The sequence below is a fragment of the Salvelinus fontinalis genome, chromosome 28 (assembly GCF_029448725.1).
Source record: "Salvelinus fontinalis isolate EN_2023a chromosome 28, ASM2944872v1, whole genome shotgun sequence".
Classification (NCBI taxonomy): domain Eukaryota; kingdom Metazoa; phylum Chordata; class Actinopteri; order Salmoniformes; family Salmonidae; genus Salvelinus; species Salvelinus fontinalis.
In genome coordinates this window covers 10,340,058-10,357,684 of record NC_074692.1, presented here as the reverse complement: position 1 = coordinate 10,357,684, position 17,627 = coordinate 10,340,058, and the positions used below count along the sequence as shown (strand labels likewise).

The following is a 17,627-nucleotide window of genomic DNA, read 5'->3' as shown; positions in this document are numbered from 1 at the left end:
CAGGCTGACGTTTCCTGCTATTGTCAAGGCATTTGCTGTTCTGTGAGACAGGAAGTCTGCAAACAGGAAATGTGTCAAGCAGCCGGGTCGTTCGTTCCCAACCCCTATTATTTCAGGTCCCAACGCTGTGTGAATTTTTCCAAAAAGGCTGGGAATAAATAACAAATGTGCTTGCCCAAAGGCAGTCCATCATTATCTGTTTTTTCAAATAATACAACAAGGGAGGAAAGGAAAGGACGTGATAAAATATTGTGTTGTTATCAGGGACACTTGCAAAGTTGTCATGGAGGGCCAACGTCAACACACCAGACGCTGGAGTCTTTTAGCCAAGAGGAAGGATTGCTGCTGAACTTTCATCGACAGCTTGGTCTTCCTGAGCGTGTTTTTCCTGTATGTCCAATGCCGTAGAGAAGCAACAACGTAGAGCCCCACAGCAAGGGAATACAAAACAGCACACTTAGACAGACAGACACTCAGACAATACCGGTATATGGGAGTAGGCAGTTGCACTTGTAGCCAGCGACATCATCGATGCAGGTCCCTTGGTTCAGACATGGATTGGAGGCACATTCGTTGATGTTCGTCTGACAACTTGGACCTGGAATCAAAAGGTCAAGAAGATATGAAGCACATGAGTTGGAGTTTGAGTCCGGGTCAAATAGATAAAAACAGTACAATGTATTGAGGGTGGGAGTGCGATCTAGAGGACCACACACACAAAGACACACACACACTAACTCACCAGTGAAGCCCACTCTACATGAGCAGACGTATCCGCTGGTCATATCCTTGCAGGTGCCTCCGTTCATGCAGGGGTTGGACTCGCACTCGTTGTTGTTGATGTCACAGTTCTTGCCACTCCAGCCATTGTCACACAGACAGTTGTAACTAAGGACAAGATGGAAAAGCTCAGTATTAGAGAAACATACATTATCTTTCACTTTGATACTGTATATTCATAGTTCCATACCATACATGTAGGGAAGATTTCTAGATGTAAATTAAACACAATTATGTAGTTTCCTTCGGAGGAGGAGCCATGGAGACAGATGAAAGAGGCAGACTCACCCGTTGACTTTGTCTTGACAGTGGCCATGGATACAGGGGTTGCTAAGGCACTCGTTGACCTGGAAGAGGCAGGTGGTGTCATGGTAACCCTCTGGGCACAAACAGGTGAAGCTGTTGATGCCATCGATGCAGGTGCCACCATTGTGACACGGGTTGAGATCACACTCATCAATGTTGATGTTGCACATGGTCCCTGTGAAGCAGAACCCATGAACATGTTTACTTCTCTGACCACTCGTATAGTAGCGTCTCAACTTTACACCACTAGGAACGTTTGTGGTTTACAAACGCATGAAATTGGTTTAACAAAAATGATACAAATGAATAATGCTTTATGGTTAGACCTAACATAATATTATTTTGTAGTCTTTGGAGTTTGGACTTTGGTTAGATTTCTATGAAGATATCATTTTGAAGTAAAACACAAAGCACAACCCATACTACACCAGACAATGGACCACACAATGGGCTCTATGTCCCCAAAGTAAATGCATCCATCTCGAGAAACATGGGGTTTTTAAGTCTGCTTTTGTCAGCCAATTGAAGCACCGCAGCCATTCAGCATAGACCAACTTCTCCCCTTTTAAAAGATCAACTTTCAGGAATCTTTCAGGGGATCTTTTCTCCTGTGAAATCCCCGGTGGGTGTTGGTCCTTTCAGGGCCTGGCGAGAGAGGCCAGCTTGTGTGTCTAGGCAGCAGGTTGGGGACAGGGAGGGGCTGGAAAGTGACACCGCCACGGAAGGCCTCAAAAGGAGTGCGTTTGCTCACCATCTGTTACCCCTCCCTCTCTTCCATCCCTTCATGCTGCCCTCTACGCCCTTGTTGTCCTCCCCTCGCCTGAGGTCTGAATAGGAGACGCACACGCACAGCGGTAGGAGTACCCACTTCAAGTCTCCACCTGGGTTGCCACAGTCGGACAAACTGGTCCCCTACAGTATCTACTTACCGCTGTAGCCGGGCTCACAGGCACACTCGTAGCCGTTGATCTTGTCGAGGCATGTCCCGTAGTCACATGGCTTGCTCTTGCAGTCGTCCAGGTTGACTTCACAGTTTATACCTAGGGGCAAAGAAATTAGCATCAAAGCTTCTATCATTAACATTTTCACAGGTGAAAGTACATCTGGATGATTTTATTGTGAAGGACAATTTAGAGTTAAGAGGAGAAGTATTTGTGTGTGTGTGTGTGTGTGTGTGTGTGTGTGTGTGTGTGTGTGTGTGTGTGTGTGTGTGTGTGTGTGTGTGTGTGTGTGTGTGTGTGTGTGTCTGACCTGTGGTGCCCTTGGGACAGGTGCAGATATAGGAGTTCTCGCGGTCCTGGCAGATGCCTCCGTTCCGACAGGGCTGACTCAGACACTCATTAATGTTGGTCTCACACAACCGGCCCATGTAACCAGGGTGACAGTAACAGGTGAAAGAGGCCAGGCCGTCTTTACAGGTACCATAGTGACAGGGGGCTGAGAAACACTCATTGATGTCAGTCTCACAGTGTTGCCCCGTGTAACCTGGTGGAAAGAGAAGAAGTTGGTCGCTGTCTCATTTCTCCACATTCTATTCAGGATGCATAACATATTCAATCAGTGTTGGTGGATTTTTTTAAATCCTTGTTGGTGCTTTGTTGCTGCTTTGTATACCTTCAGTGCAATCACAGGTGTACTTGTTGGGGCCGTCCGTGCACTTGGCGCCATTCTTGCAAGGCGTGCTGGCGCACTCGTCAATATCTATCTGGCAGAGATTCCCAGCAAAGCCTAGAAATACAAGAAGGGGTGGGGGTGAGTTTGTGTGCACGTATGTGTGTGTGTGTGTGTGGGGGGGGGGGGGGGGGGGGGGGGGGTGATCTCACCAAGCCCAAACTATTCCCACTCTTGCCCCGGAACATACATTATGAGAGCCCGCAACGACAGAGGTGACTGCATATTAATCAACATCTCCGCCATACTACAAGCTTTCTGTTTTCCTTTATTTCTACTCCTTTTCACCACTTCTCCCCAAAAAAACTGCATCTGAGAAAGGGGGGGATAAAAAGAAGGGGAGAAAAACTTCCAAGGCCTCATGACCAGGGGTGAGAGACAAAGGGAGGACTGTCCGCTCAATGCAACGCGAAGCCGAGCCGGTTGCCTCTTTTGTCCACCAAAACTTTTCCATCACAATGTGCATTCTCCCGTCTTGCACCTCTCCCCACCCGCCGCGCCCAAAAGGGCCAGCTTGACCTCTGAACTCAGCTATTCAAATCCCTCGTCATTCAAAATCAACCAGCAGGCTCCCATTTTTTCTCTAGTTATTCTAATCTGTTTTAGTTTGTTTCTTCTTACAACTTCTGTTGCTGGAGCACATTAACATTCTAAGCGGTAAGAAGATGGATTCTGTTTGATAAAGAGATTAAGAGATCCCCCCCCCCCCCCTATTGGAACACAGGGGTCTAAGCCAAGCAGCCAGCCAGACATCCCAGTGGTCACTATCCCAGATAGGAAGTAGCTACATGTCTAGCTGTTTGCTCCGCTCCCAGTGGATTTTCACATTCACAACACAGAGTCCCTTTTGCTTTAGACTGCCCATGCTAACCTCACACACAACACAGAGAGGAGATTTAGCCCAGGCTCCTGGAATCAGACATTTCAAACCGCCCCAGTGGGGTTTCCATGGAGATGGTGTGTACAGAAATGAAAGGAGAGGACCCTACCCTACCCCAGCCTGGGCTTACACAGGAACAAATTTACATCTCAAGAAGGCAATTCCCCTCTCGCCCCCCCTTAGAGCATAACCGTCTATGTGTCTCAGTCCCCCCCAGTACCCCAACACCGCCTCCTACCCCTTCCACTTTCACCACTGTCTCATTCAGGCCTCTCTCCTGCCCTGTCCCATATACATGGGGTGGCTTTTCAGAAGCTAAGCTCTTGTGTTCTCTGCTGTACCTCCCTACAATTAATTCCTCAGCTTCCTAACTGCACTTTCTCAACACAAGGAGTCTCCTGCCTTTCTCTCTGAACGGTCTTTGATCCGAACCGACTGAGAACTGCACTATTTTCCTCCAGAAATTCTTCCAGCCCAGTAGCTCTGGCGGAAGAATGAAAACAAAAACACATTTTAGAGGGTGAGAAACCTTCCTCTGTGTCGGTCGGCCTCGCGTTTATCCATCAGAGCATTCCTCTGCCCACAAAACCCTCAATTTCTCTCGTCACATAGTCTGACCCCACTGGAACCCCTGGAGAAATACCTCATAAAATCATCGAAATTCAAAACTTTACTACACACAAAACTGAAAGCTCACAACAGCTTCTCCAACTATACAGAAATTCAATACGTGGAAACACAACACTATTTCAGCTGCTATTCTTAGTCCTTCTTTCCTTAGTTCTCAATTAACGTTATTGTGGCTAGCTACATCCAAACCAAGTTGAACTGCACACTCATCAGAGTTGAGAGTAAAAACTTGTTCAAAGTGTCAACTTCCTCATGGATTTTCCTCCTCGTCGGGAGCTGGCCTGGTAAAGCCTGCCTGAGGCAAGGATTAGAGTCCGCCTCCCGCGCCCGTCCTGTCCGGGGGGGGGGGAGTGATCGACCCCCCTCCTCCCGCTGCGACGCACCGGGGCTCACCTGTGGGGCACTGGCAGTGGAAGGTGTTGATCTTGTCGATACACTTCCCATTGTTCAGGCAGGGGTTGTTGGCGCACTCGTCCGTATTGATCTGGCAGAACAGTCCCTCGTAGCCTTTAACCAATTAGCAAGGGAAACAAGGCATGGTTAGTTAGTCTGTGTACAGTAACTTTGCCAAATTTCCTGACTTTATTAGGTTTAAAGTGTGGTCACCCTTTGATTAAAAAGGTGTCTTTAAACTTGCGAGCAAGAAGAACTTATACCGATGTTGGTAATTAACTGTGTGTGTGTATGTGTGTTACCTGGCATACAGATGCAGTGGAAGCCTCCTATCTGGTCGAGGCAGGTGGCTTCGTTCTGGCAGGGGTTGGAGAGGCACTCGTTGATGTCGTGTTCACAGCGAGCCCCAGAGAAGCCGGGCTGACACTTACACTGGAACGATCCCTTGGTGTTCAGGCACTTCCCTCCGTGCTCACAGGGGTTGCCACCTAGACACAGAGCGAGAGAGAGAGAGACATGGAGTGTACCTTAACGAACACATTGCAGGGCGTGCTCCTTCGTGCTGCTCTGTGCTGGTTGCTACCTGTCTGTGTCTCTGCCCTCTCTGGTGTTGAGCGATTCACATTTCTAGTTCAAACTAACCAAACCTATTCCTGTAGTGATCTAATGTGTGTTCATATCAAATCACATTTTATTGGTCACATACACATGGTTAGCAGATGTTAATGCGAGTGTAGCGAAATGCTTGTGCTTCTAGTTCCGACCGTGCAGTAATATCTAACAAGTAATCTAACAGTTCCACAAGAACTACCTAATATACACAAATGTAAATAAATGGTATAAGATACAGTATATGCATATGAGATGAGTGATGTAAGATATGTAAACATGATTAAAGTGGCATTTTTTAAAGTGACTATAGATCCATGTATTAACGTGACCAATGATTTGAGTCTGTATGTAGGCAGCAGCCTCTGTGTTAGTGATTGCTGTTTAACAGTCTGATGGCCTTGAGATAGAAGCTGTTTATGAAAAGCATCCGTCACTGGTCTGAGTCTACTTACCCAGCGAGCACTCGTCAACATCCTGGTCACAGGCGGCGCCAAAGTAGCCCAGGGGACAGGTGCAGATGGCCTTGCCGTTGACGGGGTTGGTATCACAGTTGGAGCCTTTCTGACAGGGGTTACTGATACAGGCGTCATCCAGGTGACACAGCAGACCTGGCACAGCACAAGAACAACAGGAGACGTTGATTGGTTTAGTTGTTGCAGTTATTTACTTCGTTAAAGTTATTTATGTAGCTGTTGCTTTTCAACCATGTAGTAACTATCTGTGCTGTCAAACACTGGACGAGGAAACACTACCTATTTAGTATCCCTAGTGACCACAAGAGATTAAGCATTAAGTAGTAGATATACAAGTGTGCAAAGCTCAGGGTCAGATAAATGGAAAATCTATGAGAAATGAAGAAGACCAAAGTCCATCGGCTCACCTGTGCGACCATGGGGACACTCGCAAAAGAAGGACGCCACACGGTCGTGGCAGACGGCCCCCTGATAGCAGGCCGCATTTGCGCAGTCGTCAATATTCTCTCCGCAGTCATCCCCCGTCCACCCGTTGACACACACACACTGGTAGGCACCGTAGATGTTGTGGCACGTTCCACCATTCTGGCATGCGTTGGGCATCAGTTGGCACTCGTCAACGTCCTCTGTACAGAACTGGCCTATAGGGGAGAACATGGGGTAAATGCCCTTATCAACAAGCCACAGTGCACACACACAAGTCAAAAGAGTCAAAGAGAGACAGAGATGAGTACTAATCATAAGAGTCAAAAGAAAGGAGGCTTCCATTATAGAGATCGGAGTAGGGTAAAAGTTACACCATAATCACTGACGCAAGGACAGATATGTTTTTATTAGCCCAATAGTCTTGGCTAGGATTGAGGGTTAGTAATCTGATCCTAGATCTGTATTTATGACAAACTTCTACTGTGAGTGTAGAAATTAGTGAGCGGGGGGGTATGTATAGTTACCTGTGAATTCAGGTTTGCATTGGCAGTTATAGGTGTTAACTCCGTCCACACAGGTTCCTCCATTCTGACACTCGTGTCTTGGACAGTCATCAATGTTGGCGTCACAGTTCTGACCTGAGAAGCCTAGAGAGCACAGGACATAATGTTAAGTACACACATATTAGACAGTGTAGTTTTTAAATAAGTCCCATCTCAACAGAAGGGGTCATGTTACATTTCCTTGGCTTCAAGTACCTTGGTGTCCTCATCACTAAGGACCTATCCTGGTCCAAACATACCAACACAGTCATGAAAAGGACACAACTCATCTCATGAGGGTGAAACGATTTGGCATGGGCCCTCAGATCCTCAAAAAGTTCTACAGCTGCACCATTGAGAGCATCTTGACTGGTTGCATCACCGCTTGGTACGGCACCTGCTCAGCATCCGACCGCAAGGCACTACAGAGGGTAGTACATACAACCCAGAACATCACTGGGGCCAGGAAAGCCCTAAAAGTGGTCAAAGACTCCAGCTACCCAAGTCATAGACTGTTCTCTCTGCTACCGCACGGCAAGTGGTACCGGGGGAACCAAGTCTGGGACCAAAAGGCTCTTTAACAGCTTCTACCCCCAAGCCATAAGAGTGCTGAACAGTTAATCAAATGGCCACCTGGACTATTTAAATTTACCCCCTTATTTTATTCTTATTTTTTGCTCGAACTCTTTTGCACAGGCTCGATGTACACTCACCGAATTCTAACCACACACACACACACACACACACACACACACACACACACACACACACACACACACACACACACACACACACACACACACACACACACACACACACACACACACACATTCCTTTGGAATTACCTGGATTTCCTCATAAATTGGTCAGCAAATTTGATTTGATCTTCATCTAAGTCACAACAATAAACAGACATAATGTGCTTAAACTAATGACACACAAATTATTGTATTTTTATTGTGTATATTGAATACATAATTTAAACATTCACAGTGTAGGTTGGGGAAAGTATGTGAACCCCTAGCCTAATGGCTTCTCCAAAACCTAATTGGAGTCAGGAATCAGTTAACCTGGAGTCCAATCAATGAGACGAGATTGGAGATGTTGGTTAGAGCTGCCCCGCCCTATAAAGAACACTCACACAATTTGAGTGTGCTATTCACAAGAAGCATTGCCTGCTGTGAACCATGCCTCGAACAAAAGAGATCTCAGAAGACTTAAGATTAAGAATTGTTGACTTGCATAAAGCTGGAAAGGGTTACAAAAGTATCTCTAAAAGCCTTGGTAAGACAAATTGTCTATAAATGGAGAAAGTTCAGCACTGTTGCTACTCTCCCTAGGAGTGGCCGTCCTGCAAAGATGACTGCAAGAGCACAGCACAGAATGCTCAATGAGGTTAAGAAGAATCCTAGAGTGTCAGCTAAAGACTTACAGAAATCTCTGAAACATGCTAACATCTCTGTTGACGAGTCTACAAAACGTAAAACACTAAACAAGAATGTTGTTCATGGAAGGACACCACGGAAGAAGCCACTGCTGTCCAAAAAAACATTGCTGCACATCTGAAGTTTGCAAAAGTGCACCTGGATGTTCCACAGCGCTACTGGCAAAATATTCTGTGGACAGATGAAACTACAGTTGAGTTGTTTGGAAGGAACACACAACACTATGTGTGGAGAAAAAAAAGCACAGCACACCAACATCAAAACCTCATCCCAACTGTAAACTATGGTGGAGGGAGGGAGCATCATGGTTTGGGGCTGCGTTGCTGCCTCAGGGCCTGGACAGCTTGCTATCATCAACAGAAAAATAAATTCCCAAGTTTATCAAAACATTTTGCAGGAGAATGTAAGGCTATCTGTCCGCCAATTGAAGCTCAACAGAAGTTGGGTGATGCAACAGGACAATGACCCAAAACACAGAAGTAAATCAACAACAAAATGGCTTCAACAGAAGAAAATACGCCTTCTGGAGTGGCCTGACCTCAACCCGATTGAGATGCTGTGGCATGACCTCAAGAGAGCAGTTCACACCAGACATCCCAAGAATATTGCTGAACTGAAACAGTTTTGTAAAGAGGAATGGTCCAAAATTCCTCCTGACCATTGTGCAGGTCTGATCCGCATCTACAGAAAACATTTGATTGAGGTTATTGCTGCCAAAGGAGGGTTAACCTGTTATTAAATCCAAGGGTTCACATACTTTTTCCAACCTGCACTGTGAATGTTTACACGGTGTGTTCAATAAAGACATGAAAATGTAGAATTGTCCGTATGTTATTAGTTTAAGCAGACTGTGTTTGTCTATTGTTGTGACCTAGATGAAGATCAGATCTAATGTTATGACCTATTTAATCAGAAATCCAGGTCATTCCAAAGGGTTCACATACTTTTTCTTGCCACTGTATCTCAATTACCTCGACTAACCCATACCCCTGCACATTGACTCGGTACCGTTACCCCTTGTATATAGCCTCGTTATTTTTATTATATTGTGTTATTATTTTTCCTTTAGTTCATAAAGCAAATTTTTTGTACTTAAAAAAAAAACACTGCTTTGTTAGTTAACGGCTCGTTAGTAAGTATTTCATGGTAAGGCCTGTTGAATACCTATTGTATTCGGCGCATGTGACAAATGCCATTTGATTTGATATCAAGGAAGCGTATTGTATATCTGAGTATATTTGTCTCTTTGCATCCCTCTCTCACACAGCCCCGCCAAAATTGCTTTGTTTTTCCTAGTTTCAAAATTGCCAGGTTGGTTCCTTTCAAAACAAGGGGAAACTATTTTACAGTTGAAGCAGTCAACGGCCTCATTTTTCAGAGGGGAATGAATGGCAGCGGTGGCATCCCTCCTTTGGTCTGTGTCAGTCAGAACAAACAGCCAGCCAGACCACAGCTTCCCTTCATATAACAGAAACCATCCTGCTCTGGCATTACACAACACACCACCACAGTATTGTCTGGCACCGTGGCTGCATAAGAAAAGAAGAGGGACATTCAGGAGGTTATACTGCCAATTTCACGTAGCTAGAATCTGAGCACCATTGGATTGTTGACAATTCTAGTACTTCTCTTGATTCACAATTATTTCTCTTTGACAGTTGCGTTTCGGTGAGAGCCATGTTTCACGGCCAAAACAGTGTGAGAGGCACAGAGAAAGTGGCGTGGTGCTTACTGGGAGCTCAGTGGAAGTCTAGCTCAACCTGGCTTTGGAGCAGGGCAGGGTGGAAGTGGTGACCTGTGGGGAGTAGGGAGAGGACAACCAGTCGCGGTAACCCTGTCTACAGGTCTAGCAGGCTCTGTTCCGAGGATGTTATAATTCAGCCATTTCCTCACGATAAGGCCCAATGCTGTCCTGCTCCCCTCTGTTCACACAACACACACATAATGCACTGTGGAGACACTACACACTGCTCACTAGGGCTGGGCGATATAACAAATCAATTTTGAATATTTTTTTTGCGCAATATTCCAAATGCCCGTATTGCAAAAAAATATGTTTTATGAGCATTTATGTCCACTTGTTCTCATGTTGTCTTTTTGGTCTTGTCTCCTTCGCTCCTTCTGTAGCATGTGCAATGACTGTAGGCTGTGTGCACCTTCCTATTTACACATGCACACCAAGCCCCTACGCCTGCCACTCAAAACAACAAACATGACAACTTCTTCCCCTCTGGCAAGTGGATTCAACTCGCTATTTGCATTTGAGGTTTGGTTCAACAGAATGGGTCCTATGGACACCGAAACACATTGAGACATTATTTTACTGTAATAAAGGAGACGTTAACCCTTCTAACGACACCTTTTTGTGTTTCAACTCTTCAAATTGCGCGCAGAGCAGACACTACTAAAACAGGATAATCAATGAACATTGATTCTGGAAAATGGATCCTCAGTTTGTTGAGTGCGGCATTGCGGCACCACGTACCGCTAGAAGCATTTTAGCCAAGGACTGTTACACTAGCTGTCTAGTCTGTGTTTTATAAATGTGCAATAAGCCTAAAACACAATTACATACGGAATTTGCAACCCATTCTTATTCTGAGAAATAAGGTAGGCCACTTGATTTCAACATCATAACAAAGTGGACATGCTAACATGCTGTTCAAACAGTTGGAGACGGACTTAAGGTTGTGTTCCTAACAATTCAACTGTTCTACCTTTGCCAATAGATCCAAGTTGGCTAAACTTGAGATATAAAGATTAGCTGGCTAGTCACTAGCATGTGGGCTTGTACTTGAGAGAGAGTTTATGAGACCTGTGTTCATCTTCTATAATACCCATTATAAGAAGTTGGTCATTATTAGTGAACGTGCATTAAGCATGGTTCTGGTTAAATTTGTAACAAAAAGGGCATTTTCATTGACAGACTTGAAAGCCAGATCGGGGATTATTGCAAAAAAAGCATGTTAAACTATTTTAATAAAATAATACTTGACCTTTAATTGTACAACAAAGCTTATTTAGAGAAAACATATCGTGAATCGATGGAAAGTAAAAAAGAATAATAATAAAGATATGATTTTTAGGCCATATCGCCCTACAGCTCACACACACACACACACACACACACACACACACACACACACACACACACACACACACACACACACACACACACACACACACACACACACACACACACACACACACACACACACACACACACACACACACACACACACACACAGCTGTTTTAGATGTTTGACCTATGATGGATAGACTGGTGGACAAAACACTTAAGCAGCCCCTAAGTGGAAATGGATTGCACAACCTGAAAGTTCATATAGGGTCAAATCCTAACTTAATATATAAAATATCACACAGAACTCAACATTCCTCATAGTTGAATGGCCTGATTGTTAATAATTCTGGATACAATCATCTGCTTAATGACCAAAACGTAATGTACAGTGCCTTCAGAAAGTATCCTCGACTTATTCCACATGTTGTTGTGTTACAACCTGAACTCAAAATGGATTCAATATATGTGTTTTCTCACCCATCTACACACAATACCCCATAATGACTATGTGAAAACATGTTGAAAATTAAATACAGAAATATCTCATTTGCACAAGTATTCACACCCATGAGTCAATACTTTGTAGAAGCACCTTAGGCAGCAATTACAGCTGTGAGTCTTTCTGGGTAAGTATTTCCACATCTGGATTGTGCAACATTTGCCCATTATTCTTTTCAATATTCTTCAAGCTCTGTCAAATTGGTTGTTGATCATCGCTGGACAACTAGTTTCAGGTCTTGCCATAGATTTTCAAGTAGATTTAAGTCGAGAAAAAAGAAGAAACCCACACGCTGCTCTTGCTACTATGACTGTTCTTTAATTATCTTTACGTATCGGCCTCAAGGACTTCCTCAAGCTCTGACGAAGGCCTCGAGGTCGATACGTAAAGCTAATTAAAGAACAGTGATACTAGCAAGAGCAGCGTGTGGGTTCCTTCTTTTTTCTCATCTTATTTAACTGTTACCATGCACCTGCAACAAAGATAGCTCAGATGTGCGAGTGCCTTTTGAATTTTGAAGTAAATTTAAGTCAAAACTGTAACTCAGCCACTCAGGAACGTTCACTGTCTTCTTGGTAAGCAACTTCAGTGTAGCCTTGTGTTTTAGGTTATTGTCCTGCTGAAAGGTGAATTCATCTCCCAGGGTCTGGTGGAAAGCAGACTGAACCAGATTTTCCTCTAAGACTTTGCCTGTGCTTAGCTCCATTCCGTTTCTTTTTTATTCTGATAAACTCCCCAGTCCTTAATGATTACAAGCATACACATAACATGATGCAGCCACCACTGTGCTTGAAAATATGGAGAGTGCTACTCAGTAATGTGTTGTATTGGATTTGCCCCAAACATAACACTGTATTCAGGACAAAAAGTAAATTGTTTTGCCACATTTTTTAGCATTACTTTAGTGCCTTGTTGCAAACAGAGTGCTTGTTTTGGAATATTTTTGATTCTGTACAGGCGTCCTTCTTTTAACTCTGTCATTTAGGTTAGTACTGTGGAGTAACTACAATGTTGTCAATCCATCCTTAGTTTTCTACTATCACAGCCATTCAACTCTGTAACTGTTTTAAAGTCACCATTGGTGAAATCCATAGGCGGTTTCCTTCCTCTCCGGCAACTGTGTTAGGAGGGACGCCTGCATCTTTGTAGTGACTGGGTATATTGATACACCATCCAAAGTGTAATTAATAACTTCACCATGCTCAAAGTAATATTCAATGTCAGTTTTTTTATTTGTACCCATCTACCAATAAGTGCCCTTCTTTGTGAGGCATTGGAAAACCTTCCTGGTCTTTGTGGTTCAATTTGTGTATGTGTGTAGTACAGAGATGAGGTAGCCATTCAAAAATCATGTTAAACACTATTATTGCACACAGAGTGAGTCCATGCAAATTATTATGTGACTTGAACGTATTTAGGCTTGCCATAACAAAGAAATTGAATACTTATTGACTCAAAAAATGTCAGCTTTTAATTTTTAATTAAACGTAAATCCACTTTGACATTATGGGGTATTGTGTTTAGGCCAGTGACCAAAAATCGCAATTTAATCCATTTTAAATTCAGGCTGTAAAATAACATTTTGAAAAGGGGTATAAATACTTTCTGAAGGCTCTGTAAATGTAGGCTTGGGCCCATAGGGGATCAGATGGGACAACATTAACAGAGCAGTACCTGGCACACAGGAGCATTCGTAGGTGGTGTCTCCCTTCTGGACGCAGGTGGCCCCGTTGTGGCAGGGGGAGGGGTTGCACGGTAGGTAGCGGGTATCGCAGTGCTTGCCCGTATACTCCTGGGGACACTGGCAGCGGTAGGTGCCCACCTCGTTCACACACACGCCTCCATTCTTGCAGGGTGAGGGGTTTTGGGCACACTCATTGACGTCCTGCTTGCAGGTCTGGCCATAGAAGAAGGGGGTGCAGGAGCAGATGTAGTGGGACTCGAAGGGGGTGCACTGCCCGCCGTTGGCACAGGGATTAGAAGCACAGGGGTCTGCCTGCTGGCACTGCTTACCTGAAAGAGACACACATCTTGTAAATTAAATCAGGATTTTGATCTTTATTTACATACATAGCACCTTGTTTCTTTTCATGCGCTACAATTAGCTGTAACCATGGTCAGCTTTAATATTTTAAAGAACATAAGACCGGTTAGTAATGTTATTTATTACTACTAGACAATGCAGCTTTCCCTCCAGTATTCTGACTACAGCGTGAGTAGTAAATATGACAGTGTTTACCAGACCAGCCAGGAGGACATCTACACTTGTACTCTTTGAGGTTGACCAGGTCGCAAGTGCCACCGTTACGGCAGGGTAAACTGAGACAGGCGTTGTCGATGGGCGTCAGACATAGGCGGTCTGTGAAGCCTGGCCGGCAGAAACATGTGAATTCCACTGAATTCCCCCGGGGCACCATGCGACACGAGCCGCCATTTTTACATGAAGAGTAAGTGCAGGGGTCCTGGTGCTGACACCGGTTCCCCACGTATCCATCCCGACATCTGGAAAGAGAGAGAGAGGCAGGTTGAGTCAGAAAAATAATAATAGCACTAAGGGATAAAGAAAAGTTGTATTCAACAGGTGCAAGTTAACACGAGTCAAGCATGTGTGGCCTGTACAATGCAACATGACTTAGTCTTGTTTTAATAGATGGAAGATATGGAAACACAGCAAGAGTGAAAGCAAATACCTACTAGTAGGCATCCACTTTCTTACTTTCACCTCTGATGCTTTCAGAGGTCAGTGCAAACAAGGAGAGGAAGCCACTGCGATGTTCCTATTGTGTGCTCATCAATATAGACCTTCAGCAGCCTGGGAAACAGGCTCAGCCTGACACTAACCTAAGTAACTAACTAGTCCGTGCTCTCTGTGAAAGATGCTCTGAGGGCTCAGTTAGGATGTTCTCTCTCTGTCCTGCCCACTGTTTTTACTACACGGCAACGCAGCCATGAGAAACTATGCAGCTAAACAGCACATTTGCCTTGTCACTGTCGTCCTTTTAGACAACGTGTTTTAGGCCATAAAACCCTGACTGCAGGATATGGGGGGGCAAGGGGGTGGGACAGGGGGCATCATCCACCCCTGTGATGTTTCTCACAGGTCCTCTTAGAGTCATAAAGTGGCCCCCAGCAAACGGTTCCCAGAGAGAATGAGGGAAGTGAAATTCCAGTGCCATCACAGCAGCAAGATTTGTGACCTGTTGCCACAAGAAAACGGGCAACCAGTGAAGAACAAACACCATTGTAAATACAACCCATATTTATGTTTATTTATTTCCCCTTTTGTACTATTTGCACTCTGTTACAACACTGTTCATAGCCATAATATCAAATTTGAAATGTCTATTCTTTTCAAATTTTTGTGAGTGTAATGTTTACTGTTCCTTTCTGATTGTTTATTTCACTTTTGTTTCTTATCTATTTAACTTGCTTGGGGAATGTAAACATATGTTTCCTACGCCAATGAAGCCATTCGAATCGAAATTGAATTGAGAGGGAACGAGAGAAGGAGAGGAAGAGAGCGGAGGTCGGCGGGGATGGATTCGCACATTTACTATTACAATGACAGGGCTTGGAGAGTCCCCCGAGGCAACACAAGGTCAACTCCCAACAAAGGGCCACACAGAGAGAGAGAGAGAGGTGGTCAGAGAGGTTTGTGCGATCAGTGAGGTGGTCAGGGTCAGTGGAAAGAGATAACCCACCACTCTGTCTAGGACCTCACTGCTACCAAATGCTCCCATTTGTCATCCAGGGGGGTTTGTGTACTGTTTTCCCAAATGGTTGGATGGTGAGGGTTGGTCATTGTGGACTGACTCCATTCATCAACACTACACAACAACATTGAGCTGGACTCTGACGAGCTGACGGAATTCTTGTACATAATCCGGTCTCATTTTTGACAAAGGTAGCCCCATGGCCCCCAACAACAGCTCTCAGCAAGAAATATGCTCCACTCCACTCCTTTTTCAGCGCTCATTCATTCAAAGGACAAGGCCGTGTCTATGCCCGTCTTTGAACTCAGAGCTAACATTATGGAGAGTTCAAAGCAGTGTTCCTTCACCTCATTGCCCTGTATTCTTCTACTGTATAGAGTCTTTCTCTCTCTCGCTCTCTGACAGCCAGAGACAAGGGATATAGAGAGATAGCGAACTCTAGAGCCACACAGACACTTTTGGTATCAGTTATCCCCCTAATGAAACTTTTGCTAATTCATTGTCAATTCCCCCAAGGCAAAACATAAAACAAAATGTAACACAAAAACAATGTTTTAAGTGAGAAGTAGGGATTGGTCTGAAGCGGAAAAATGAAGGAAATTCACATGAAAGTGAATCCCCAAAAAGCTGATTCCTTTCCATTGGAGGCTGTTGTTTTTTTTGTTCTCCAGTTGCAACTAGTATTGTATTCATTTACATCGTTAATAGTTGTTGATTATAGCTACTGTGTCTCATTCTGGGGGATTCCATAATGTAACAATGTTTCAACAACCTTTAAATACCGTTAAAAGTTCTGTCACTCCAACTATCACATAGTTGTCTATAAGTCTATTACTATTAGCCCTAAGGGGGCTAACTAAATCACCTCCCCAAACATTCCCAGGGGGCCGTTGGTTGTGTGAGCAGGGCTGGGGGCCCGGGGCCAAGCAGAGGCCCCCTGTGGGGACAGACGTGTGTTTAGACAGGGTCTCTCTCTCACAGGATTAGGGTGGCCAGGGAAAGAAAACATCACATGCTAGGCTGGGCACTAGCTACACAAACATGAAGGGCCTGATGGCATGTCACACTGCTTTAATGCTAGGCTAGGCTACCTCTGGTTTCCAATCACTGGGAAATACTAGAGAATCATCCGTCTTGGGTTACAGGGAGCATGCTTGTCAGGATGGTTTGTTCTAGAGAGATATAGAGTGCGAAGGAGGAGAAAAGGCCATCTACCAAAGTCCCAACATTGCCATATGCTATGTGAGGACTATTCTAAATCTAAACATGATCAAATGTATTTTCCTGTGGTGAGAAGAACACATGCTCGGTTCATCCTTGTTCTCCAGAGTTTCACTACAAGCCCTTTAATTGTTCAGATAATTCGCTATCTTTTTTAATTATGACAGAGATGTAGAAGCATTCTGCCTGCTAGCATTCATAGCAATGCAGTTCTGAAATAGTGGGGGTCTATAAGCCAACCCAGGTCTCCCGGAGAGGGGCACAGCGCAGACATAGTGGGAGCCTGGTGCTGGGGTCGTGAGGCGGGGCATGCGTCACACTCTGAGCCATCGTTCCCAAAAGGCTGCAGCGACTGAGCAGGTGCGCATGTAAATGAGGGGACGGCAGCTGCTGCCTGGCCAGCGCTCCCTCCATCCCCCCATTTATGTGCCCTCCATGTCCCTCTTCATCCCTTTATCCCCAGGAGAATGGCTGGGGCCTGGGCTTCAGGCGTCTGAATGCCCCCCCCCCCCCCCCCACACACATCAGCAGTGGAGGGGGTAGGATGAGTGGCTCCATTGTTTCTCCTCCCCATTCAGATCTAACCACAGGCAGGCCAGGCCGGGAGCCTCCAAGCTGAGAGTGTGCATTCAGCTGGTAAACCTTCTCCTCTCGGTTCCTTCTTCCCTCTGTCCACAAACAAGTTTTTCCTCTCCTCTCCTCTCCTCTCCTCTCCTCTCCTCTCCTCTCCTCTCCTCTCCTCTCCTCTCCTCTCTCCATTGGGCTCATCCCTGGTCTCTCTCTCTCTCTCTCCATCTGGCCTCTCTCTCTCTTTTTGGTCCTTAATTCGGTCTTCTTTATGGAGCTCTTTATGGAGCCTTCTTACGGCTGACCGTCCTTTACTCCCCCCTCCTCAATATACCTTCTTTTGCTCTCGTTCCCACCAACTGTTTCCCCCCACTCTCTCTTTTCATG

The 17,627-nt window shown here is 45.0% G+C and overlaps 1 protein-coding gene across 2 annotated transcripts in view; it reads right to left on the bottom strand.

The window, feature by feature from the left end:
- Window positions 1–17,627, bottom strand: part of LOC129826112 (neurogenic locus notch homolog protein 1-like) — a 45,388-nt gene that overhangs the window by 14,939 nt on the left and 12,822 nt on the right. For both annotated transcript variants that reach the window (XM_055886445.1, XM_055886446.1), the window contains exons 3-15: window positions 13,979–14,241; window positions 13,414–13,752; window positions 6,696–6,818; window positions 6,153–6,386; window positions 5,725–5,880; window positions 4,963–5,148; window positions 4,661–4,774; window positions 2,701–2,814; window positions 2,338–2,571; window positions 2,016–2,126; window positions 1,069–1,261; window positions 743–888; window positions 485–598 (exon numbers count right to left, since the gene is read on the bottom strand). In XM_055886445.1, coding sequence (XP_055742420.1) covers window positions 485–598; window positions 743–888; window positions 1,069–1,261; window positions 2,016–2,126; window positions 2,338–2,571; window positions 2,701–2,814; window positions 4,661–4,774; window positions 4,963–5,148; window positions 5,725–5,880; window positions 6,153–6,386; window positions 6,696–6,818; window positions 13,414–13,752; window positions 13,979–14,241 — 2,327 coding nt within the window. The remainder of the gene's footprint in view (window positions 1–484; window positions 599–742; window positions 889–1,068; window positions 1,262–2,015; window positions 2,127–2,337; window positions 2,572–2,700; window positions 2,815–4,660; window positions 4,775–4,962; window positions 5,149–5,724; window positions 5,881–6,152; window positions 6,387–6,695; window positions 6,819–13,413; window positions 13,753–13,978; window positions 14,242–17,627) is intronic.